Below are 26,621 nucleotides of genomic sequence, written 5' to 3'. Positions count from 1 at the left end.
ATGGCGGTTGTTTGAGTTCTGTCTGCTGATTCCTGTCAAACAGTAGCTTGATCTGTCTTCAGAGTGTCTTTCGGCAGCCATGTTTGTTTGGTCAGAGAAGTCATGCTACCTGGGCAATTACATCTAAAGAAGTGACTTGTTATGATTTGGTCTGGAATCTAATCCCATCCGATATGATGAGGAAAAGTAGTTTTATTTTTTACTATTGTTGGGTTGGGAAGATTTGAGTGTGATTCTAACTTGACGGGTGTCTTTGGAAGGTTAGCCTCGTGAAAGGTGGGTTTTAACGCTGTAAAGCCAGGCACCACAGGGAAAAATAAAGGGAAAGAATCCCTATTAGCCTGTGATGCCTGGCTTTACATTGTAATGAGCTGTTTTTTTCTCTCTCTTATTTTGGAAGGTGAGGCTGCTTCTCTCTCACATACACACTCACTCACACGCACAAACTCTCACACACACACACCTCACACACACACTCACACCGATTTCCTCAAACATAACCCTATCTTACTCTCTCTCACACAAACATATAGAAACACACACACACACACACACACTCGCTCCTGTGAGTCATTTAGGCCCTGGCCCCGGTTCAAGAAAACCTCAAAGAGAATCTTGTTGGCAGGAGTCTCCAGAGCTTCACCTTTCAGCAGAGGTTAACAGGAACACATTGTCTCTCTCCCCTCCTCTCCCCTCTTCTTCTCTCGTCCGTCACAGTGGTTAGATCATCTGTTGTTTTACACCATAGAGGAATAGGAATGCAGCTCATAGACCTAGGCAGAGGACAACCAATAGAATAGATACTTTACTGTCCCAAGCAGCAGTCCCATTGTGGCGTTACTGTTAGGTTACTGTAGATACTACAGGCTTGTTAGTTAATAAGGGTGTGATGGATGATATTACTGAGACATCAGGGCAGGGGAGCGCAGGGGAGGGCAGGGAAGAGCAGGGGAGCGCAGGGGAGCGTAGGGGAGGGCAGGGAAGAGCAGGGGAGCGTAGGGGAGGGCAGGGGAGGGCAGGGAAGAGCAGGGAAGAGCAGGGGAGTGGAGCTTAGCGCTTCCCCTGGGCGATAAGGAAGACAAACACACAGCGCCACCAGAATACACCACAGCCACCTTCCGCTCAGGGCGAAGGATAGGGGAGAGAGGAGACATGGAGGAGGGGGGCTCCTTTATCATTTTTGACAATGATCTGTGTGTTGGAAAGGGGGATTTAGAAAGTAAGAAAGCCCCCCCACCCGTTGTTTAACACATTTTCTCTCTTAAAACAGACCGACACAAAAACACACACACAATCACACTAGTTATTTTGAGAGTGGATACAGGGTATAACGTCACATTATACAGTAGCTTGGAAGGTGTTTGTCTGTGCGTGCTGTGTGTGTGTGTGTGTGTGTGTGTGTGTGTGTGTGTGTGTGTGTGTGTGTGTGTGTGTGTGTGTGTGTGTGTGTGTGTGTGTGTGTGTGTGTGTGTGTGCGAACAACACAGTAGGAGGTAGGGGGAGGATAACAGGGTGAGGTAGAGGAGGGAAGTAGGGGGAGGATAACAGGGGGAGGTAGAGGGGGGGTAGAGGGAGGATAACGGGGGGGGGTAGAGGGAGGATAAACGGGGGGGGGGGGGTAGAGGGAGGATAAGAGGGGGGTAGAGGGAGGATAACATGAGGAGATAGAGGGGGGAAGTAGAGGGGGGATAGCATGGGGAGATAGTGGGGGGGTAGAGGGAGGACACCAGGGGGAGGTAGAGTGGGAGTAGATGGGAGTAACAGGGGGTAGAGGGGGTAGAGGGAAGATAAATGGGGGTGGTAGAGGGGGGATAACAGCGGGGGTAGAGGGGGATAACAGGGGGAGATAGAGGGAGGACACCAGGGGGGAGGTAGAGTGGGAGTAGAGGGGGATAACAGGGGGAGATAGAGGTGGTAGAGAGAAGATAAATGGGGGGTGGTAGAGGGGGGATAACAGGGGGGGTAGAGGGGGATAACAGGGGGTGGAGGGGGTAGAGGGAGGATAGCATGGGGGGTAGAGGGGAGGTAGATAGAGGAGGGATAGAGGGAGGATAACACGGGGAGGTAGAGGGGAGGTAGAGGAGGGATAGAGGGAGGATAACACGGGGAGGTAGAGGGGGGGTAGAGGGGAGGTAGAGGAGGGATAGAGGGAGGATAAACATGGGGAGGTAGAGGTGGGGTAGAGGAGAGGTAGAGGGGAGGTAGAGGAGGATAACATGGAGAGGTAGAGGGGAGGTAGAGGGAGGATAACATGGGGAGGTAGAGGGGGGGTAGAGGGGAGAAAGAGGGGGAGTAGAGGATGGGTAGAGGGAGGATAACATGGGGAGGTAGAGGGGGGGTAGAGGGAGGACACCAGGGGGGAGGTAGAGGGGGATAACAGGGGGAGATAGAGGGGGTAGAGGGAAGATAAATCGCAGGTGGTAGAGGGGGGGTAGAGGGAGGATAACGGGGAGATGGGGGGTAGAGGGGGGATAACAGGGGGGAAAGTAGAGGGAGGATAATGGGGGAGGTAGAGTGGGAGTAGAGGGAGGTAGCAGGGGAGGTAAATGGGGTAGAGGTAGAATAACAGGAGTGAGTTGGGGGGTAGAGGGAGGATAACGGGGGGGGGGGGGGTACAGGGGGTACAGGGGGAGGTAAAAGGGGTATAAGGAGGATAACAGTGGGAAGTCGGGGGGGTTAGAGGGGGAATAACATTGGGAGGTAGAGGGAGGATAACAGGGAGAAGGTAGAGGGGGTTTGGAGGGAGGATAACAAGGGGGAGGTAGATGGGGTAGAGGGGGAGGTAAAGGGTGGGTAGAATGAAGATAGCAGGGGGGAGGTCCCTGTTTATTTGCTCTGTCCTCTCCTTTCTGGGGAGGAAGAGACACATTTGAGGCGCTGCATGAGGGCTGTAGGTACTTCCTTCTTTTTCATCAGATCCCTCCATCCCACCCTTCTCCTGTCCTCCCCTCTTATAAGCATCCAGATTAGTGTCCCACTCCTTGAAAGCGGCAGCTCTAACCTTTGGCTCGTGCGAATGTTGCCTGTAGTCCATGGCTTCTGGTTGTAAAATATACGTACGGTTACTGTGGGGACGATGTCGTTGATGCACTTTTTGAAGAAGCTGGTAACTGAGGTGGTATACTCCTCAATGCCATTGGATGAATCATGGAAACATTTTCCAGTCTGTGCTAGCAAAACAGTCCTGTAGCATAGCATTCGCGTCATCTGACCACTTTTGTATTGAACGAGTCACTGGTGCTTCCTGCTTTAGTTGTTGCTTGTAAGCAGGATTCAGGAGGATAGATTTATGGTCAGATTTGCCAAATGGCGGGTGAGGGAGAGCTTTGTATGCATCTCTGTGTGTGGAGTAAAGGTGATCGAGAGTTTTTTTCCCCTCTGGTTGCATATGTGACATGCTGGTAGAAATTGGGTAAAACGGATTTAAGTTTGCCTGCATTAAAGTCCCCGGGCCACTAGGAGAGCCACTTCTGGATGAGCATTTTCTTGTTTGCTTATGGCCTTATACAGCTCGTTGAGCCTTGTCTTGACAAAGCAGTATATCCTTCGCTTCGGACTCATTAAATAAAAAATCTTTGTCCTGTTTGAGGTGAGTAATCGCTGTTCTGATGTCCAGAAGCTCTTTTCGGTCATAAGAGACGGTAGCAGCAAAATGATGTACAATATGAATTACAAAAAATTTGAAAAAATAAACAAAATAGCAAAGTTGGTTAGGAGCCCGTAAAACAGGAGCCATCCCCTCCGGCACCATTATTAACCTGCTCAATGCAGATGCATCGACACCTTCATGTGCCGGGTGACCCTGGAGGGGCTGATGGAGCATGTTTTTTTTGTTGTCATTTCTGTTCATTGCCCATTTCTGTCATGATAAAATGATTGTGTGCACACACACATGCAATGCACACACACACACATGCAATGCACACACATACACGTGCATTCAAAAACACACTTCCTTACACAACACTCTCAAATACACACATACCTGCATCAAATATCTTTGGAATGTTCTCCTAACATTCACTCAGATCTATAACAACTACAGAACATTCCCCAAATGTTGTCATTAGGTTTCCAGGTAAGGAACAGATTAAATGTGTTTTGGGATCGTTCTTCCAACAATCAGGCGATTTTTGTATAGTCCTACAAACATTGTCTAATCATCAGCACATCGGAACAGGTTTTGTGTTTTGAGAACATTTGCTGCAACCTAACGAATGTCCTGGGAACTTTCACAGAAGCAGATTTGTTTTCAACAGAGACCAAACTATTTTGCAAAAGATATGTAGTACGTTATCTATATTTCAATAGGCTACATGAATAGATGACAGAATGTAGACTAACTGAAATGGATATTTTGCAGGTCGGTATAGCCTAGAAAACCTGATGGAGCAGCATTGTGACGCGTCCTCCTTCCTCACAGAAGGATCCATCTCTTCTCCACGTGGCCCAAGAAACAGACAAAAAAGTGTGTCACAGGTAACAGAGATATGGCTTGGGCTGGTACCACATCAATACCGTTAACGCTTAAACGGTCAAAAGGGAAAGGCGGATCTGAGTATTGGTTTTTAACTGATCAAATAGTAATAGTTGTGAGGGATTTATTCGATATAAAGACTAAACGAAAACATGTATAGGCATGCAAAAATTATGTTTTTAAAAAATCTGTTCTTCAACGGTTCAGGAAATTTGGTAGATGGTTATAATAATTTACGCAGATTAGATTAAATACCAAACAGTGCACATCGCCTAATAATGCTCGGCTCATCTATAAGAGCTACGCATGGCTACGTCTGAATGTGATAGCCAGATGCAGTATAGCCCCACTGTGGGGAAAAATATTATTGAGACAGTTAAATTACTATAACAAATATTGATCGAGAATTTGTGGAAACGTATTATTAATGAGAACATTCACATTTACATAATTCAAAAATTATGGGTATTGTTAACCACAATTACAAATGCATGTTCTATGTTTATAGACTACCTTATCCTAAACCTAATTTCTGTCTTGTTCAAATGGATATACTGCTGCCAGTGCATTGCTTCACTCCGTGGGCTGTGACTCCGTGGGTTCGTCCGGGCCTGGTCCCTGCCTGACCTGGCGGATCTCGTCCTCCGCATTCCTCTCGCGCACCCTATCATAAACATCCTCGCCTAGACCGAGCGCAGGAAGTGCGCGAGGACAGGAATTTCACTCTTTCAAAGTGCATTAAAGCTGAGGGCCGGTTAAGAGATGGTGCTGCCATGTTTGGTTTGTTATCCTATAGTAGGCCTACAAACGGGCTTTTTGACACACACAGAGGCGTATTCACGCGCTCTATCTATTTTTGGTGTTGTTGTTGCTTCTCTGTATCATTGTGGTGGTTGCCACTAATAATCGGATAGTTTATTAATGTCGTTGTTCATATTATTATTTTGACTTCTACTTACAGAAAACCATAACAACATCGGTGAATTTACGACTTGATATATCAATACTGCAATTCACGTGTCTGAGAATCCGCAACAGAACCCTGTCAGCTGTGGAGTTGTTTTACATTGTATCGTTTTATTGCAGTAAGCGTTTATTCGCGGATGATTGTTGGGGATCAAGAGATAATTTGAGAGGGATTTGTAGAGGGTGTGTATTTATCTAAGAGCAAAACATAGGCTACCCTGCGTCTATCTCATCTCTCTCTCCTATTCTCTCTGTTGTACATCAGTGATAAAGCCTTCTTTGCCTATGGTTTATTGCATGTATGCATTTTCTTTGTCCAGATAGGCTATGAATTCGTTCAATATAACAATTGAATTGTTATTTAGCTTAAACTTGGTAGTAGGCCTAGTTAATTCGTTTGCATGTTGCGTCATTTAGTTTAATATTTGAACATATCCATCACCAAATGACGAGTGGCCATTGGTAATGACAACTCCTATTGAAATCAGTCAGTCGTTGAAGAATAATGATGCCTGGTGTTTTAGACAGTATATCCTAGCTTCAATAGTATATCCAGAAGCTATACCCATCTTGCCCTCTGTACAACTCTTTCTGCACCATTTTATTGTGAATATTTGCATGATCCGTTTGGTGCAATCTTGGTTCATTGAGACTGTTAATTTGTCAGTGCGCCTATACCATGTCTTAGCACAGTGTAAATGTTATAATAGGTTCATTAAAAATATACACCTTATTTCGTCAACCAACAACTTTCCTTCATTCACTTTTATCCAATTTAAAACGTGATATAAAGAAAACAAGCGACAATCGAATTAACATTCCACAGCGAGCTCTAAAGCCAAGCTATAGTTCAGGTTACACATTGGCCTCGCGCTAGGGGTGTTTACTGATTCTTAACATGTTTATGTACATCTTGTTGTGACGTGACGCGCGTGACTGTGGCAGTCAGGCCCAGATGCCTCACGCAGGTGAGCGAGGTGTCCCAAGGGAAATGTCGACCTCTCCTGCAGTCGTTTGGAGTGAGACTCAAGCAAGCGTCCAGAGTTGTCAATAAAAGGTATGTATTGTTGATAAAAAAATAAACAATCTTGTGGTATTCATAAAATGTTAGATGGAAAATAGAAACCATATAAGTGCCATTAATGGCTGATATAGGCCAACACTTGGTTCCAATACAGTAGAACCTATTTTGCCAAGAGATTCTTTGAAATCAAAACGCGTTCCGACTGTAAACCATGCAGGGCAAAGACAAGTCCTGACCTAGGCAACAATACATTATTTATTGTCACAGGAATGCCAAATCGTTTTTCAAAATATTCCAGTTTTAACAAAAACAGTTATTAAAAAAGATCTACAATTTTAGCCTTGAGTTTGAGACTTTGTAGCCTTTTAAACATTGTTTTGAAATGCTCTATTTTGTTTTCCTTCCCACGATGTTCCAAAATGTTGTTTTTTATCGTTTTCTTTTCGTTTTCTTCAACCTTCTGAACCTTAAGTAGACCTACTGGTATTCGAATGGTGTTATTACAGTCATTGGTGTTATTGTGCAATAGACATTACTGCCACTGTTGTTATTACTGATTGTTTAATAACAATATGATAATAACAAAATGATTGTATGAAAATATCTATGATTGTTGACCGTTCAGCAATTTCTCTTCTCTCTATCAATTTGTGTTCCATCTTCTAATCATCATGGAGTTGGGCGCATGGGAACAGAAGAGACCACCCTTTCTCCGCAACAATAAAGAAGACTAAACAACTCTCCAAATCACGAGGTATTACTAAACACACGGGCACTGTCAGCACTGCCCAACGAAAGGATCGAGTTTTGTGGTGTCTTCTTTGTTTTCACTCACTTAAAAACCACTTTACCGCATCTGTGTCGCTATGTTAAAGTAGAACGTAAATGAAGTATAGGCCTGTATTCACCTCCATTTAAAATAATAAACCCAACCCAACAAACTGTATCCTTGACTTTCATGTGTGTTTGATATCCAAAATATATTTGTAATCTTTGTGAAAACGAATGTTTGGGCATTTTGGTGAAATTATATCCCCAAACACATTTGACTTGACCATGCATAATACAACACTTCCAAAATATGTAGCATATTATAGCATATTTATCAACAAAATACGTTCCTACACTTATTTGGTGCATTTTTCCACACAGAAATCTAAGATTTGATTGGCCTTTCTATGCATTGTAGGCCTATGAGATACAATGTATGATAATGCATTGTTATTGTTCTTTATTTCATTGCTATTTGTATAAGTTGACACCCATTTTAAAAGTACTCTTACAGTAAAAGTAACCACTTCATTTCTTTTGTCGACGCTATCTGAACTAGACACAATTAGTCATATATTTTCAGCATATGTTTATGGTCCAAAAACATATGTGAAAACAATCATCAGGAACCTGAGAAAAGTCTTTATTTTAGGGCTGGAAGCTGCCCTCGGTATCCTCAAGTAATTGCGCGCTGAGAGACGGTTGGCTCTTACTGCTGTTCAGCTGTTCCCCGGTGAGGAGAGCCGGGGCTTCTCTACAAGCGACCAGCCGGGTCCAGACTGTGGGCTAGTGGCGGGCGATGACACACATGCCAATGCTGTTCCACCTGCGTAAACTCTCATAGCACGGAAATACCATCCCGGAAAAAGTCGACGGGACCCACATGGGTGGCCAGGGAAATGTATACCCCCTCCATACACCTCCACCACAACGCCTGCTAATTAAGCGGCACTATCAATCCAGGTTTTCTGCGGCTGCTGCGGACAAGCGGTCAGTAGCTAATGAGGCTTCAGCCTGCAGTCAGACGGAATGCAGAAACATATTGAGGTAAATCTGAGGATATAGGCCGAGGCTATTTTACTTACAATAGCTGAAAATACTATTTATATTAGGCCTACCTTGTTTTATCATTGGACAATATTGAAAAGTGCAGTCCATGCAAACAAAAATATTATCAGTTATGAATAGTCGATAGGCTACTATTTTGTACAAACTAACTATAAGTCAACATAAATACAGGAATTAATAGTTGGCTATTTTGTCAAATATAACTGTCCCATGCAACAAGTGCTTTTTAATGTCATTGAAATTCATGAAATTATTTACGGTACCTTGAAGTTCTCTTCCTCTTAATCATTTTTATTTGACACACTAACTTTTCTCTAAGCTGTTTCCTAATCATTTGCAATGAGTGGTATATTGTCTAAACCCCACTATAACACGTGTTATTTTTGTACCGTGTGTGAATAGGAATATTTATTTGATAATATGAAGTGGGCAGACAAGAGAGATTCCTCACCACGCAGCTGTAAACCAACAGAGGCGGAACTCGTCTAATGCGCTCAATCACAGAGCAGTACGTCGCACGACGCACTGGAGAGCTACCGCCACTAGCAGGCCTACCGCCTGCCTGTGGGGGAAAAAAGCGAAAAGGGCTGGGCTAAGAGAGGAATCAAACCACAACCTGGGCTGCGCTTCCATCACAAACCAGTTTGGGAGAAAGTATGTTCTAGAGGAGAGGCTAGTGCATAACAAGTCACAAACTGTGGCTCAAAACTCGGATTTCTCTGCGCGCTAAACGTTAAGGAGGCAGCGTCAGAGTTTTGTATTGGAGTCCATTTTGAGGTGCTAAGGCTAATATAATTTTCTGCAAGTGTAGTTAATCGCGTTTGTTGTTCTGTATTTGTGCTGGATTTGTTTTTGTTTTGGTGTGCGCAATGATGGACACTTACCAAAACCCAGAGGATGACGCAATGGCCCTGATGGTCCACGACACCAACACCGCGAAGGACAAGGAGCGACCGAAGGAGGAACCGGTCCAGGAAAAGGGTTCGGAGAAAACGGACCCGTCTCAAAAACCACCATATTCGTATGTGGCTCTCATTGCCATGGCCATCCGGGAGAGCACAGAGAAGCGCCTGACTCTATCTGGTATTTACCAGTATATAATCACCAAATTCCCTTTCTACGAGAAAAACAAGAAAGGCTGGCAAAACAGTATCCGGCATAACTTGAGTCTGAACGAATGTTTCATCAAAGTTCCTCGCGAGGGAGGCGGCGAGAGAAAGGGGAATTACTGGACCCTTGACCCGGCGTGCGAGGACATGTTCGAGAAGGGAAACTACAGAAGGAGACGTCGAATGAAACGTCCCTTCAGACCTCCACCGACCCATTTCCAGCCCGGGAAATCCCTCTTCGGCGGTGATGGGTACGGCTACCTGTCCCCTCCAAAGTACCTACAGTCCAGCTTCATGAACAACTCGTGGTCGCTGGGCCAACCGCCCACCCCGATGTCCTACACCTCCTGTCAGATGGCCGGTGGCAACGTGAGTCCAGTAAATGTGAAAGGACTGTCCGCTCCCTCCTCATACAACCCGTACTCCCGGGTGCAGAGCATGGGTCTCCCCAGTATGGTGAACTCTTATAACGGCATGAGCCATCACCACCACCCGCACGCTCACCATGCCCAGCAGCTGAGCCCGGCGACCGCTGCGCCGCCCCCGGTCTCCTCCAGCAACGGAGGTGGCCTGCAGTTCGCCTGCTCCCGCCAGCCTACGGAGCTCTCCATGATGCACTGTTCGTATTGGGATCACGAGAGCAAACACTCCGCGTTACACACGAGGATTGACATTTAAAGTTTACCAGAGGGCCACTTGTAAAATGGACTCTTGTGAGAGAAAGACAATAAGTAAATTCCTGTGTATTCAAAACAGAAACAAAATTATTTTTGAAGAGACAATACTATGACGGGCTCTTTTGATCCAAATAATGTACTGAACATTCATATGGAAAGACATCCAAGTGGGGATGGTGAGAGAATTTTCAAAAACTGTAAATTGTGAGATTAAGTGGTCACAACTAAGCACGAGGTAGCATAACTTTTTGTTGCATTGGACAGAAGGCCGTGCTATTGTATGTTAAATTTGTCAAATCCGACCAGTTCCCTTTTCACGGGGATACGAATTCCATGAAAACAAAACAAACAAAACCCTCTCCCTGTCTTGGAATTTTAAACATCACCTGAACGAGTGATAATTGAATTAGAACTCCTACGTATTTGAACCAGTATAGTGCACTGAGCGGACTCCAGCAAAACCAGGTGAAATGTTGATTCTTTAGCCTGTCTTTATTATTTTTATTACCGTGTCACAGTTCTTACTCGGGATACAGGTGGGGAGATAGAGCACAGTCAGAAGGAGCAATACCAAAGATGTGTTACTTCGGGGGTCATCGACTTTTTAGGCTTCGTGACCTCTGATAGAGATGGTTTGGTTTCCGATAACATTCAGTCCAGTGCCAGATTTTTTTTAACCTTTCTTGTTTTTTATAATCGTAATTATTTTTGTCTCATTCATGTTGGGACCATGTTAAATTAGCACTTTTCCCTCTTTTTCTAGTATTTTGAATTTCTTAATAAACTTGTATTTCTTTCAACGTAAAACATTGGTCATTAATTAATCGTTATTTTTTGCAAAAACGGTATTGTCTAAACCACAAATTTCAACAATTATCAACGATAATATTATGTTCATTATTATTATAATGAATATTATTATTATGTGGTCAATCACTAAACAAATGCATGGCCGTTATTATCCGGCTTGCAACGTAGGCTTAGAACTATACATTCCACAGATGAAGTTCATTGGAATTCTATCCGTGAAAGTTGTTCACTTAGGTCTAAACCCGAATGTGTATTTTTGTCTTGAAAATGTTCATGTTAAATTCCAGTTATTTCAACATTTTTGGCATGTAAATCCTTTGCGTAAAACATCTCCAAATATCTAGCAGATGCGTAATAAGGCCTAATACTTTTGTACAGTTTAGCTAAAGTTTAGTTTACTGGTAGTTGGTTGGATATTTCAGTTTTTTACACTAAATATATATTCTTCAGTTCGAAAGTAGTTTTGGAAAATGCAATTGAATTCTAAACCATTTGAACTGCTAAGCTATTAATTAGACCTTCATTTGATTCCAGTGCCAACCCTGTTGCTTAACACATGAAAACACTGCGTGGCCTGCTCTGGGAACTTGCATGCATTACAACTTTTGGCCAAAATGAAAGCGTGAACTTCTGCTTTATCTGAATAGTCTACATTCATTATTAGAGTTACAAAATACATCTACGGCAACTCATTTGTCAGCAGAGTGCAACAATTGAAGAGAGAAAATCAAAGAAAAAGCTGTGCGTGTTTAAGAAGACGTTGTGAACTTCAGAGGGTATTTTGGCAGTGGTTGTTCCGAGGGCGAATGCTTAGCAGAAACAGATGCTGCAGAAGTTAAGGGTCGCCATCCCAGTCATTCCATTTAATCATTATCCCCATATGATGTAGGCTAACCTCCATTATGTGTTTAAACGAATTGTGGCTTCAGCCCAGTGAGCTTTTCCAAGGAGCATGGAGGGCTTTCTCTGTGTGATTATCAACTGCTCATGCATAATTGCTCAGTGGCACTTGATTATTATTACTGTATTATTATTATTATTATAAATGAATGTTATTATTATTGTTATTATGATTATTATTATGGCCTGTTATTATCATTTACAATAAGGTGAATTTGGTGAACCAAGGAGTTTGGTCATGGATGAATTCGAAATAATTTTGCCATCCACCCTAAACAAATGTTCTGTTACACTATGTAGTTTACCATTACTGCACGATTCTTATCTAACGATTGCTTGGTTATCAGTTGGGTTGTCCAGATATTCGAATAAATTATCCTAAGGCATGTTGGCCAAATATTTTCAATTTATATAGCCTAGACCTTTATTGGCTTATCTGCTGGAAATCAAGCTATTTGTATCCATATGAGCTAAGACCATTTCTTACATATGAGCTAAGACCATTTTTTTTTTTTACAAATGAGCTAAGACCATGTCTTACATATGAGCTAAGACCATTTCTTACATATGAGCTAAGATCATTTCTTACATATGAGCTAAGACCATTTCTTACATATGAGCTAAGACCATTTTTTACAAATGAGCTAAGACCATGTCTTACATATGAGCTAAGACAAGTGACGTGTGAGTGGGCTGGGTTGAGCGCAAAGTAATGGATGGCACCATACTGTTTTCCAACATCTTTTGGTGTTGGAAGCCTCTAGGCAATATGTCGTGTCGTGAACGTTTAAAACGTATTTCAGTCTCTACAATCCCTACATTTAACCGACCTACAGGCTACAAAACAAATACATCCGCCTAGATTGAAACGATGTTTCATGTTGATGCCTAAATTGCTATGGTCTATCACTGGAGAATGATGTTAGAACTTTACACACGTCTATCCAACCCTGTCGTTTTTGTCTGAACGCGCTGAATCAGATGTAGGCCTACGTGCACTTCCTCGTGAGGCCCAAGAGAGCGGTTGCCAACCCTTGGGGCAGTGACGCTCTTGAAAAGAGAGACGTGGTGACGAGTGAGAAGCTTTCAATACACATCTATTCTCAACCCTCTTCCACCTATTATCCATTTCGAACACACTCAGGTTCATACTCGAAGAGTTATCGGGTGACTATCGTCTGGTTTAAAACGTTTTTACAATGATGATATAAGGATTTTTATACATACAAGTTAGCACAAGTTGCCATTAATATATTATAAGCAAATACTTGTTTGATTGATATGCTTTGTATGGATGCAAATGTGATGCGCACAGAGGATATTGTGACCCTTTCCTTAATTCGTTATTCATTGTGCGGGCAAGGTGAGTCACGAAAAGAGTACATGTCCATGTCGTTTGTACGCTTGGAGAAGATGATTATGATGAAACTCATGACTTATTGACCTATATAGTGTTTTCCCAGTTATAGTCTATGCCTTGAATCACTGTTGATGAACAGCCATTGTATATAAAGCAGTTATCATACTATCAGCAGGTGCATGTTTATTAATAGGCCTGGTGCCACTTTTGCATCGTTTTACTTTCAGCTGAAGGGCCTCAGTTGAAAAGATTGGTGTAACGCATTAGCCCACCTTTGTAATCACATGTGTATGAGGCAAAATGTAGATACATGCAGCCCAACAGAAACCATAATGGTTAACGTTTTTAGCTTTCTGTGTGGGCGTATTCCATAACTGGAGAATAGATTTGCATATGAGCCTATATAGCGTATTGAACTATGTGTATAGCATCCCTCGTTTAAACACAGACAACCAAGCGACCAATTTGTTATTTTTAACCTAAACAAATAGTAATTTAATGTATTTTGAATATCAGAGAATAAATCGCTTCGACCCACAAACGAAAGTCAATGCATTTAGCCATAGCCTAGAATGGAGGAAAAATGCTTGTTGTGAAATGTCATGTGTGATTTATGTTGTTATAGCAGAAGCTACATTCAACAAATCTTTGTAGGATATAAATAAATAAACATGAGAAACAACTCAATGTGTCATAATACTCATATTAATAATTGAAGACTGAATTAATTAGGCCTGGAAAATGAACCTATATATAAGTCATCCAACTTTAGAATTGTGCACTCTAATACTCATTTTTAATAAACTTAGGGACTAAAACCACCTCAGCAAAGAGGAAAAAGAACAAACAGTCGTTCAAAGACATAGACTAATGAGTTGTTAGTTGTGCACTCATTCAAGCTGAGCGAAGCCACGTGGCGCTCCATCCCACAGATGTATTTACTGTACCTGGTATGTCTCTCTGTTTAGCGCGCTGGATGAGCAGCGCGCGTACAGCACTTTTCACACATCTCCATCCTGTGCGACATGGTTGGAATGAAGACCTAACTGTGTATATTTTCTGTTTCTTCACATTCATGTTTTGTAAACAACAAGGAGACAAGGGCGCGTATGAAAGGCCAGTGTATTCTAAACATGCTTCTTAAATTAATAAATACAACGTTTCACGAAGAATAAGGCATACTGTCAGCGACCTGCTAAATGAACCATCTTCGGAGATTAGCCTACATTTAGCCGACGATGGATATGTAATTAATATCTTGCTTTGTCTATTTATCCACCTGAACCTATTAATACATTTGTAAAATTATGATTATGATAGCCTATATTAGAATAGTATAATTATTATAATTGTTATCATCGCTATTTTCAACATTCAACATACAATATGTTGTATTAATTGTTACAATTCCACAGCCAACATTCATGCTGATGATATGAGTAGGTACAGGATTCTGAGTATGTCTGAGTATCGGTATAGAGGACCCGAACATGTCGTGTAAAACAATGTCCTTGCACATGCAACCATAGAGTTGCGTTTTGTTTACTTACAGTTGTTGAGTACATGCTTTGACAAAGACATGACCAATGCATTTAGGCCTACTTTAGATGTTGCAATAGATCTTTCTCTTTTAGTTTACTGTTAGTACAGTATGCAGTGCCTTCAGAAAGTATTCACACCCTTGACTTACCCCCCATTTTGTTGTGTTACAGCCTGAATCTGAAACCTGAAAAAAACACACAATACCCCATAATGTCAAAGTGGAATTTGACAAATTAATGAAAAATGAAAAGCTGAAATGTCTTGAGTCAATAACCATTTCAGGAGTAAAAATGTGCTTAAGTCACAAAATAAGTTGCATGGACTCACTCTGTGTGCAATAATAGTGTTTCATCAGATTTTTTAATGACTACCTCTTCTGTGTAAGGTCCATCAGTCGAGCAGTGAATTTCAAACAGAGATTCAACCACAAAGACCAGGGAGCTTTTCCAATGCTTCGCAAAGAAGGGCACCTATTGGTAGTTGGGTAAAAATACAATGGGTACAAATGTAATAAAAAGCAGACACTAAATATCCCTTTAGGCATTGTGAAGCTAATAATTGCACTTTGAATCGTGTATCAATACACCCAGTCACTACAAAGTTACAGGCGTCATTCCTAACTAAGATGCCAGAGAGGAAGAAACCTTAAGGTCAATGGTGACTTTAAAACAGTTATAGAGTTTAATGGCTGTTAATGGTAGTTACTTCACAATACTAACCTAATTGGCAAAACATGCATCCTGTTTGCAACAGGGCACTAAAGTAATGCTGCAAAAAATGTGGCAAAGAAATGTATTTTTTTGTCCTGAATACAAAGTATTTTGTTTGGGGCAAATCCAATACAACACATTACTGAGTATCACTCCATATTTTCAAGCATAGTGGTGGTTCCATGTTATTGGTATGCTTGTAATCGTTAAGGATTGGAGAGTTTGTCAGGATACAAAAGAAATGGAATGATGCTAAGCACAGGCAAAAGACTAGAGTAAAACCAGGTTCAGTCTGCTTTCCACCAGACACTGGGGATATGAATTCACCTTTCGGCATGACAATAACCTAAAACAGAAGGCCAAATATACACTGGAGTTGCTTACCAAGAGGACAGTGAATGGCCAAGATAGTGGCCAAGTTACAGTTTTGACTTAAATCTGCTTGAAAATCTATGGCAAGACATGAAAATCAATTTGACAGAGCTTGAAGAATTAAAAAAATAATAATGGGCAAATGTTGCACAATCCAGGTGTGGAAAGCTCTTAGAGACAGTGGAAAGCTCTTAGAGACTGTGGAAAGCTCTTGAGAGACAGTGGAAAGCTCTTAGAGACAGAAGGTCAAAGGTGATTTTAACTCAGGAAGTTCAAACCTTACTGTATGTAATCAAGATATATTGATGTTTAGTTTTTAATGTATTTTTTATTTTAATTTTTCCACTTTGAGATTACAGAGTATTTTGTGTAGATCGTTGACAAAAAAAAATCTACAATTAAATCATTTTTAATCACACTTTGTAACGCAACAAAATGCGGAAAAAAAGTATTTTCTGAAGGCCCTGTATGTCTGTGCATAAAACCAGACCCAATAACATTGTATGCACAGATACAGTATAACACACCAAGCATATCGCTCAAGATTGACTTAGAAATTGGACCTCTGTCCATGTCCTGAAGTAGTCAGGAAATGCCTTAAAAACCAGCCACTAGAGACAGTGAGCGCTATTACCTTCAAGTAGGCTTGTGTTTTGGGAGTTGTGGACAAACCTTAACCCTTAACTTAACCATTGGGAATGAATGCCTAAACTTGCATGTTCAATCCCAGTGGTATAATTTAAAAAAATCCTATCCCAAACCTTAACTTCAAAATTTGACATTTGGAGAAACGAAATGATACTGAGCAAGGGGAGTCAACCCAGGGTGTCAAAAACAGTCCCATGACTCCGGATCCGAAGGTTGTATGTTCAATCCCAGTGGTAGTCGCTCATTTATTTATTTTTTATTTTTTTTGCCATAGCCCAAACCTTAACCCTTAACTTAAATATTAGGAATGAATCCCTAAACATAATGGTTTAATCATATCCAAAACCTTAACCCTTAACTTCGAAATTTCACATTTGGAAAAATTGAATGATGCAGGAGTCGTCAACCTAACATGTCAAAAACACTTCGAATTTTGACTTTTGGAGCAACTTCGAAATTTGACGTTTGGAGAAACGTGGATAAACATCAGAATCTGAAGTAAATTTGGGAAAGCAGTGAGATTATTTGAACACACACACACACACATTTGCGGTGCATGGGGCGCATGCATGTCTTTGTTCAGTGTGTGGTTCCGACAGGTGTGCATTTTAGCAGAAAGGTTGCCAGTTCAGCTGAGCTGAGCCAGACGCGCTGGAACAGTGGTCCTGCATGCAAGATGTCGCCACGGCTGCGGGAGATAAGAATAGCTCGAATCAGGAATTCCTCGCTCCTTCAGCGTAAAAATACAAAGTGTATTTTTACACAATATATGGAACATGCAGATGCGGTAATTGCCAGTTAATTAGGACTCAGAATAAAATATATAATATATAGTTTATAGTTTATATATAATTTAATTTAATCGGATCTCGGTGTACAGTGCTCTAACAGGCGTATTCAATCTCTCTTGGAAGCTCATTGATTTGATAATTTAGGAGAGATATGTAGGTCCCGAACATGTCATACCTTGGGTTACGGAGTAGGCAAAAATGAGGTACCATAATAGCCTGGCGTTTAAATAACTGTTTATAAACATTTGATCCATATTAGCAACAGAAAGCACGAAACACGTGAGTGCTTATAAAACATTAAAACTTAAAACATTAAAACACACTAACTGGTGGCACGTGTAAAACTATCACAACAATGCTTGAATCACTTTACTGAAGAGGATTGCATCTGAATAGGCCTCACGTGGAGTCCAAATTATATCCCCATTTCCAAATGTATACGATACCTTTAATTGCAATGCAGTACATATTATTCCTGTAAGTTTCTCATATACATGAATTCAAAACAGTTGCTTATATCAGGAATTCACTGTATCTTAGCTGGAGAGTCTTGCTCAGCATTATGGAGCGTTGAATCGAATTGAATTAGCATACGTCAAAAATGTGTAAACCTATTTAGCTATGCGAGGCTTATGCACACTATTACACTAATTATGATACCATAATAATAAGAGATGAAAACTATTACAAAATCAAAATAAATAATCATATTGGTACAACATGTAAATTAGCCTAATCATAAACTTTCTGCAAAACAAGGCTATTGGAGCGTGCTCTTCTGAGTAGGCACCCAATGTAGCCAACATTTCAGTATGGAGTGTAGTTAAATCACAACTCGTAAAGCCTTTATCATGAAGTAAAACGTTTATTTTGATTTTTATGATGATGATGATGAAGAGCCTCATACTCAAGTCAGGCACAAATCTGTTTGTTTTTTTACAACATTAGCTTGTCCGTCGGGATAGCCTATATCTCTGGTACAGTGCATTCAGAATTCCTACCCCTTGAATTATTACACATTTTGTTGTGTTACAGCCTGAATTACAGAAATATCTAATTTACATAACTATTAACACCCCTGAGTCAATACTTTGTAGAAGTACCTTTGGCAGCGATTACAGCTTTGAGTCTTTTTGGATAAGTCTCTAAGAGCTTTGCACACCTGGATTGTACAATATTTCAAGCTCTGTGAAGTTGATTGTTGATCATTGCTAGACAGCCATTTCCAAGTCTTGCCATAGCTTTTCAAGCCAATTTAAGTCAAAACTGTCTTGGTATGTAACTCCAGTGTATATTTGGCCTTGTGTTTTAGGTTATTGTTCTGCTGAAAGGTGAATTTGTCTCCCAGTGTCTGTTGGAAAGCAGACTGAACCAGGTTTTACTCTAGGATTTTGCCTTATTTTTTCTGTTGCAATATTACTTAAGTGCCTTGTTGCAACAGGAAACCAGAAGGCACAATTTTCTTTGTTTTCCGGATAACCAGGGCCACACTCCAACACTCATTTACAAACAACGCATGTGTGTTTAGTGAGACAGCCAGGGATGTTCTCTTGATAAGTGGTGAATTGGACAATTTTCCTGCATGTCCTGCTAAGCATTCAAAATGTAAGGAGTACTTTTGGGTGTCAGGGAAAATATATGGAGTACAAAGTACATTATTTTCTATAGGAATGTAATGAAGTAAAAGTACAAGTTGTCAAAAATAGAGTAAAGTACAGATACCGACCCAAAATACTTAAGTAGTAGAACAATTTGAAGTATTTTTACTTAAGTACTTTACACCACTGGTGTGTGTGTCGGTGTGAGAGGAATGGGGGTACACACATGCATCCAATGGGGGTCGAAAGGATGTTTTTATTATTTCTTTATTATTTCATGATGAGGTGCAAAGGTTTCGCACAATGTTTGGTTTTGTTTTTGCGTGTCTTTCCGTTGAGCACCCAGTGAACAACCGTGATTGTATCCTTTGTTGTGCTCTCAGAGATGACAGATTATAATCAAAAAGACGAATGAGGTCAAATCATTCTCACAGAACACATTTGACCCTCAAGTTCCTCCTCCATCCAACCCCTCTACGCCAGGCGTACCTGAACACGTTTTGGGAACGCCAGTGTGCGTGCGTTCATCCCCGGCTCGTGAGGTGACAGGCGAGTGCGGCAGCTGCGCACGCCAGGGCACCCCCGGACACCCGAGTCACTCACAGGTTGCCAGTTTCCCAATGCTCTCACACAATTGAATTTATGGCATTCTTGGGAATGTTTGAGAATTAAGCGCAACCGTTTCCATTTGGACGCAGCGCACGTCACCCCAAACCCATTGAAAAGGAGAGTGGGGTCACCACTGTTTGGTATACACCAGCTCGAAACAGGAAAATATGCAAAGATTTGATTCGCAGAAAACCCGGCAATTGTTAGGATCAGCGTGAGTTTTCCCCTCCCTTGTACCAGAAATACTCAAAGTTAATTCGGTCCAAAAGCTTTGTCCTATTTATATGACATTGCAAACACGGTTTTAGGTTTTTTTCTGAGCATCCCTTGGTGGATCTCCAATGTAATCTACTCGTCACACTGATCTACGTGACGTTTTCAGTTACAGTGGATTTGTATCTTAATGAAAAGCCAGAGAAACAATAAATTACATGAAATAATAACCGAATCCACCAAAATAATAATGACGATGTGTTTTGATACAGCACGATAGATTATAAATAGTAAATACACACACGGGTTTGTTGACAGGACCCTCGGCTAAAAGAAGACAGAAGTTAATTAAACGTATATAATTAATACGTGACTATAAATACGCAGGATGAGTTGCCATCCACTCAGGGAGAATGACTAACCGTGTGCCCAGGGTAACATCACGCACCGACCTCTCTCTCTCCCCGCCACAATGGGGCCACCAAAATGTCACCTCGCACCACTGCCAAGGAACAGGGCATCGTTTATAGGCTATGGTGCTCCGCGCGTGTCTACAAATAAGTCTGGAGCTCCAGAAATGTGGGGTAACACTGTAACGGAATACTTATAGGTGATTCATTTATGTGCATTTCATAAATGTTTCCTATTTGTCATTTACAGAAATAATTGGCATATGGGTTGAAATTGTAGAACTTCAAATAGTTGCATGCCTGGGACTGGGCTATATGACCATCTGAAATCCAATGGAATATAGGCTAGTTTAGGATAAATCCATGTATCACCATGTTCAAACTGCTTGAATTGTACCTTCACACAATCTGCTGAATTACCACTGGTTTACCTCTGAATGGCAGAAGTGGCTGGCCGCTTCTGCAAAGGGAAATGCGAGACACTCTAAAAAAGCACTTCCCCTTCTCTTGATTATGAGCTCTAAATTGCTTTGTCGGTTTTTAAATGGGAATCCTTTTCCCATAGTACCCGTTGATGGAGGCTATTTTTAACCTCTTCCCCTCTTTGTGCCTTAAGAAAACCTCTGGTGAATTGGCAAGAGTAGGCTATGCAGCTCTCCGGGGCCATTTCTAATTTCCACGGATTAATCGTGAAACCTGGGACCCTTGGGGCCCATTATAGCTCAACACCTGCTAAACAGAATTTTAATTACATATTTGTATTGTTTAGTTTCAGGTATGTGTCTACATCCATTTTCATTGAGAAATATGACATATTAGACTTGCCTGACGACTCACCCTGAATTTAATTTCTCAGCTCTATCGATCCTACCGCCTACACGTATTGTCTGAAACTGCTATTCTAGAATTTGTTTGTGTGAATTTAAAATGAGGGGCGTTGTACAAAACCAATTAATCAGCGATTAAATAAGCTCTAACAAATCTAACCAATCAGAGCATCAAAGTGAATAACTTGATCATGTCTGGCCACACCCATTGGTTTCTGGGACCAATCAGAAAGGACAGAATGTGTTCCCATTCTACAAATTCATGGAGACTCATCATTGAGAAGAAACGTCAGTTGGCTGGAGCAATGTGGACGGGGTTGCCAGGCTCACTTGGGGTTTTGTATAAGGATAAAACATACTAAAACAAGCATTTTTATTTATTTTAGTTGACCTTTATTTAACTAGGCAAGTCAGTTAAGAACAAATTCTTATATCCTTAGGTGCCCCTCTACCACAACAATTATAATATATTGACTTTGCATGTTGTTGTCCTCGGGCTGGGGTGCTGGTCAGTGTTTCCAATTCACTCCCTCAGTACCCCTGAAAGAGTCTGTTTACACATGCCAGTTTAGGGCCACATCCATTCTCTAGGGGCACACCCCTGTAAACCATTACACGTTGCATGGTTCCATTCTGTGTTCATTAAATGCTTCATTAAACATCACGGATACAGGAATTATTTAGAAAAATGACCAGCATATCCAGGCTAGAGGTATAGGACCAGGATGTAGTGGCATGGCACTATGCAGGCGATTTAACTAGCCCAATTAAAACACAACAATGCATATAATTGCATGTTGATTACAACATGATTTTCACGAGTTATGTCATTTATTTATGTACTGTACCATCGAAAATGATGAGGATGTCTCTCCAGTGAGTCTTTCTCTCCATTGGCTGTGTATGTGCATAAAACAGGAAGCTTGCCTTAAGCTTGACCCTGGGTCTCCGACTCTCCAATCAAGCGTAGCCTCGTCACATCCCAGATCCCATCACAGTACAATCCAATTTCAGCCACAGAAACAACGTATTCCTTTCAAACAATTACATACCTCTTGGCAAGGGCTCACAATTAAACAAATGATTACATTTTGATACCCGTAATTATACGCATTCGCATGAGGTCTCCTTTCAAATGTGCTTTTTATTACACGCTTATCTCGTGTTATGAGATTATGCAGCGATCAGGTTTGGATTGAGTTACGGTACATTTAATTGAATAAGAGGAGAATAACTCCGTAATAGAAGCATGCTGGAGTCAGCCATACAGCGATCTGGCCATTCCCTTTGAGCCCGGATTATGTTTAGCAAATTTAAGATAATGAGAATGTTATGGGGGGGCTGCCTATGTAGGCCATATGACACATGACACAGCCTGTCCATGGCTCTGGCCAGCTTCACAGAGCAGAAGGTTTCCTTTGAAAGACAATCTATTTCATTAGTCATATTCCCAGCTTGCCTCAGAGGCTGGGAACGGTTTGGAAAGCTGCATGTGAGGGCTGCTTGTATATAACCACCACTTTATCAACCAACAGGGGTTCAATTGGGGTATTGTATTCAGTGGGGCTGTCCTCAAATTGGTGGCATTTTTATTATGATGTTTTAGAGGCATGTATTACATTCCCACTGTAGGCTGCTGTCTCCCATGCTGATGTGGTGGAACCAAAGTCGCCAAGTGACTTCACAATTCTTACAGTATTCTATTCATGCTTGTATACATATTTACATTATTAGGCTTACTATTTTACAAATGTAATAATGAGGGGTAGGGGTATATTTTTTAGGTTTCAGCCAATGAGGGAAGCTTACATTCAATTCATTACTTTTACTGAATGAAAACTAGCAAAATATATTTAGAGGTCTTTGGGATAAAGGTTGATGCACATTCTAGGATGCTATGTACCGCCCTCTTCTGGAATTAAATATTATACTACACCAAATAATGAAAGTGCTTCTTGAAGTTCAATAATGTGTGTGTGTGTGTGTGTGTGTGTGTGTGTGTGTGTGTGTGTGTGTTTGAGAGAGAGAGAGAGAGAGAGAGAGAGAGAGAGAGAGAGAGAGAGAGAAAGAGAGAGAGAGAGAGACTGAAGTGGCATTGGAAATGGTAAACATTTCCATCCATCAGATTAAAGCTCTAGGAGAAATGTCTCACATATTCCACATGTTTATGAAATCTGGGGTCATATGAGTTAAGTAATGTTATTTTTCAATCAGTGTTATAGGTCAGACAACTTTAGTAATGTTATTTTTCAATCAGTGTTATAGGTCAGACAACTTTAGTAATGTTATTTTTCAATCAGTGTTATAGGTCAGACAACTTTAGTAATGTTATTTCTCAATCAGTGTTATAGGTCAGACAACTTTAGTAATGTTATTTTTCAATCAGTGTTATAGGTCAGACAACTTTAGTAATGTTATTTTTCAATCAGTGTTATAGGTCATATGAGTTTAGTAATGTTATTTCTCAATCAGTGTTATAGGTCAGACAACTTTAGTAATGTTATTTCTCAATCAGTGTTATAGGTCATATGAGTTTAGTAATGTTATTTCTCAATCAGTGTTATAGGTCATATGAGTTTAGTAATGTTATTTCTCAATCAGTGTTATAGGTCATATGAGTTTAGTAATGTTATTTCTCAATCAGTGTTATAGGTCAGATAACTTTAGTAATGTTATTTCTCAATCAGTGTGATCATCACCCACACATTACATCCTATTCCCCATACAGTGCACAGCATTTGACCATCTCTGGAACACTACTGGTTAGTTCTGCATTATCTCCTTTCCTAAACTCACTCATGGGGTGTGTTCAGTATGACGGTGTGCAACGTTGAATTCAACGGAACCGGTACTGAACAACCAGTTGAAAATCTGATGGTGGTCCAGAGGGGGATTACCATATGGTACGCTGCATGGGTTTTGCTATTTCAAATGGTCATACGCATATTAATAAGGCCACACTTTGTTGCAAACTTACCAAAAGGGAGCAAACGTACCTCAAAGACTGTTAAACGGTGCTCACTGTTTTGGGGAAACCCGTCGTTCATTACAAACCTTCACTCAACGTAGCAAACATTGAATCGAACTGAACGCACCCCTGTTCTCGGTCAAGAATGACGTAAGAAAATGTATTCGTTTATATAACCAAGCCAGCAGGGGGCGTCACAGCTCTTTCATTAATCGGTTACTTTTCTCCCTGCTTCAGCGGTGGACTAATGTATCTGACCAAATAATATTTTTTTCCTGCGTTTTGCCACTGTGCTTGACAAAATATGATGGATCAGAGGACATACGACCAACTTGCCAAAGGGTCAACTTGTTGCCCCTTCAATTGATGATGAGGCAACTGACTTGTGTTGCATGGTGCAAACATTATTATTCAATTGATAATATCTAATAAAATACCCCTGGCTTATCATTACTTTCTTTGAGACGGTTTAAGTCATAACCATGATGAATCATGTAGCCTAGTTTAATGTGGACTATTAGCCTATGGGGCTACATGTTGGTTATGTAGGCCTATTCATAGTAGGCTAAGCTATATATTAATGCACTGCCTTTACAGTTATTAGCATTCAAAATAAGGCATAGTGTACCTATTTTTTTTAAACACAGCATCACAACCAGGCAGGCACCAGCTGGCACGGAAAGTCCTGTATAATGACTGGCTCAAGTCAACACGCGACCCCCTCCCAAAATAATGCACCGGGATAATCGACGCGCCTTTGGCAGCGTTGGAATGTTTCAACTGCCAAATTCCACTCGCGTTTTTTTCCCATCTCAATTAGTTGGAGAGGTTTCAGAACTTTGTGTTTCCGGGTGAAACCTCTAGCCCGAAGTTACATGCCGGGGATATGAACATAGGAGATGCAAAGCCGGCTGAGCACTAGGCGGCTGCAAGAACAGTGTAGGCTACGCAGGGAGGGGGAGAAAGGGAAGGGAGAGAATAAGAAAAAAACGAACAGCAACTGAGCTGTGCGTTTTTCACCTTCTGAAAAACAGGAAGCCAACGCTGATCTGCCTACCTGGCCGCATTGTCCTGCAGGGAGAAGACAGCGGGCTCTCACCGCTCTTGCCACGCATCGGCATATTATTCTTCGTTCTTGTGGATTCAAACGCGAGAAAAACTGTCGTTCTTGTGGATTCAATCGAGAGAAAACAACTTTTAACTAGGCCTATTTCCTCATTCGTACGGTCGTTATTTTCATATTCCCAACAAGAATATAACTCAAGGTAAGTCCCTGGCACTATTCCATCGCTTCCTCGAATTAGTAGGCTAGCCTACATGGAGTCATTGAGCAAGTCGACCGAGGTGGAGTTGAAGTGCTATGTTGTGTCGAGACCTCACCCAGATTGTTGTTTGAAGTTATAAGCTACATTTGCACTTTTGTCGGGAAAAGATTAGTTTCCTATTTTTGTCAAACAATAGGCAACGTTTCGAAACGAGTTTCATGATTGGTTTGCTCTCTGAGCACCCAATGACGCTTTCTGCCTTATCCCTAGTGTTCTCATCCGTAAGTTTCGCCCACACCAGGGACCATGTGAACTACAAACCCCCCGAGTTAGGTAGACTACGCAAAATATCACCGGATTGTAGTCGTTTATTAATATGGGCCTTTGAAAGCAGCGACATGTTTTGATTTCAAAATGATTAGGCTATTTATTTACAGTGCAGCTGGGTCGGGTATGTTAGGTGTCGTTTGTATAATATTCTTTGGTGACTTGTCATTAAAACTCTGGTTTGACGCAGTCGCTGCTGCTTTTCGCCTGATCTCAGTCTATACAGAACCACGGTTTGACTCTAGGCTACGGATGACACGATGGGGACATGTTTAGGCTACACTTGATAGCATAGCTTTTCTTTGCTGTCGGTTATGTCATGATTTATTTTTTTATGTAATCTATGCCTTCGCGTTCTCAAACGGAAGGGAATCCCGCCGTGGAACATTGGCAGAGTGGTAAAATAGGGCAAGTCGCATCGACGTTTGTCTCGCGGTAGTTTTAAAACCGGGAAGTTTTTGGTGAGGCTGGGTAGAATTTAGCAGTTGACCGGTGGATAGTGCATTTCTGGAGTAGAGTCATGACTGCCTGCCTGTCAATGCCGTTATAGATGACTGTCTGACATGTCCCCAAACATGTGTGAATATGTTATTCAAGTAGTTGTTGTAGCACATTGTCTGTCATTTTCGCCAGGCCTTTTGTCCCACTTTGTCAGCTTATAGGCCTCTGCCAGCACTTGGATAGGCTACGTCCGAGCACACTTGGTGACAAAAAACAAATGTCTAGTACTATAATTCCAAGCGGCCTATGTCTTTGAGACTTTGACATAGTTATTGCTTAGCCAATGTGATGACGCACCTTACCTGTCTTTTAAAATATTAGTGAATTAAGTGTCGCAATTTTACTTATATTTCATGAACTCAAATGCTCATGCAAGTTTGAGCATGTCTGTATCTCAGATTTTCTCCCTTAAGCAGCAATATTAACATTTTGGGCGACCTGACGAAATTCACATAGAAATATAAGTTATAGATCTGTCATTCTCGTTGAAAACCAGTCTAAGACGTGGTAGATCTGTCCTATGTGCACTATTTCTATGCTTCTCTGTCTTAAGTTTCATTTTTGCATCTTTTACTTTAGGTTGTGTACACCAGCTTTAAACAGCTGAAAATGCTATATTTTTGGTTATGGTAAAGATATTTTACAGTGGTTTAGATGGCACAATGATTATACTTGGTT

The 26,621-nt window shown here is 41.2% G+C and overlaps 2 protein-coding genes across 2 annotated transcripts in view; both read left to right on the top strand.

The window, feature by feature from the left end:
• The first annotated feature begins 8,815 nt into the window (after positions 1-8,815).
• Positions 8,816-13,836, top strand: LOC109909267 (forkhead box protein L2-like). Its single transcript, XM_020508336.2, has one exon. The coding sequence runs from the start codon at positions 9,176-9,178 to the stop codon at positions 10,091-10,093; it is 918 nt and encodes a 305-aa protein (XP_020363925.1). The 5' UTR covers positions 8,816-9,175; the 3' UTR covers positions 10,094-13,836.
• A 10,805-nt stretch (positions 13,837-24,641) lies between these two features.
• The window catches only part of LOC109909476 (phosphatidylinositol 4,5-bisphosphate 3-kinase catalytic subunit beta isoform), an 89,859-nt gene continuing 87,879 nt past the window's right edge, over positions 24,642-26,621 (top strand). Inside the window, exon 1 of the mRNA XM_031795478.1 lies at positions 24,642-25,115. The gene's annotated coding sequence lies outside the window, so the exon portion shown is untranslated. The remainder of the gene's footprint in view (positions 25,116-26,621) is intronic.

The sequence above is a fragment of the Oncorhynchus kisutch genome, linkage group LG18 (genome assembly GCF_002021735.2).
Source record: "Oncorhynchus kisutch isolate 150728-3 linkage group LG18, Okis_V2, whole genome shotgun sequence".
NCBI classification, from domain to species: domain Eukaryota; kingdom Metazoa; phylum Chordata; class Actinopteri; order Salmoniformes; family Salmonidae; genus Oncorhynchus; species Oncorhynchus kisutch.
The sequence above is the reverse complement of the archived record's forward strand: the minus strand, read 5'-3'. Positions and strand labels throughout refer to the sequence as shown.

Excerpts from the sequence above, each read along its gene's own strand:
- LOC109909267 (XM_020508336.2), top strand. The coding sequence starts at position 9,176 with ATGATGGACACTTACCAAAACCCAGAGGATGACGCAATGGCCCTGATG.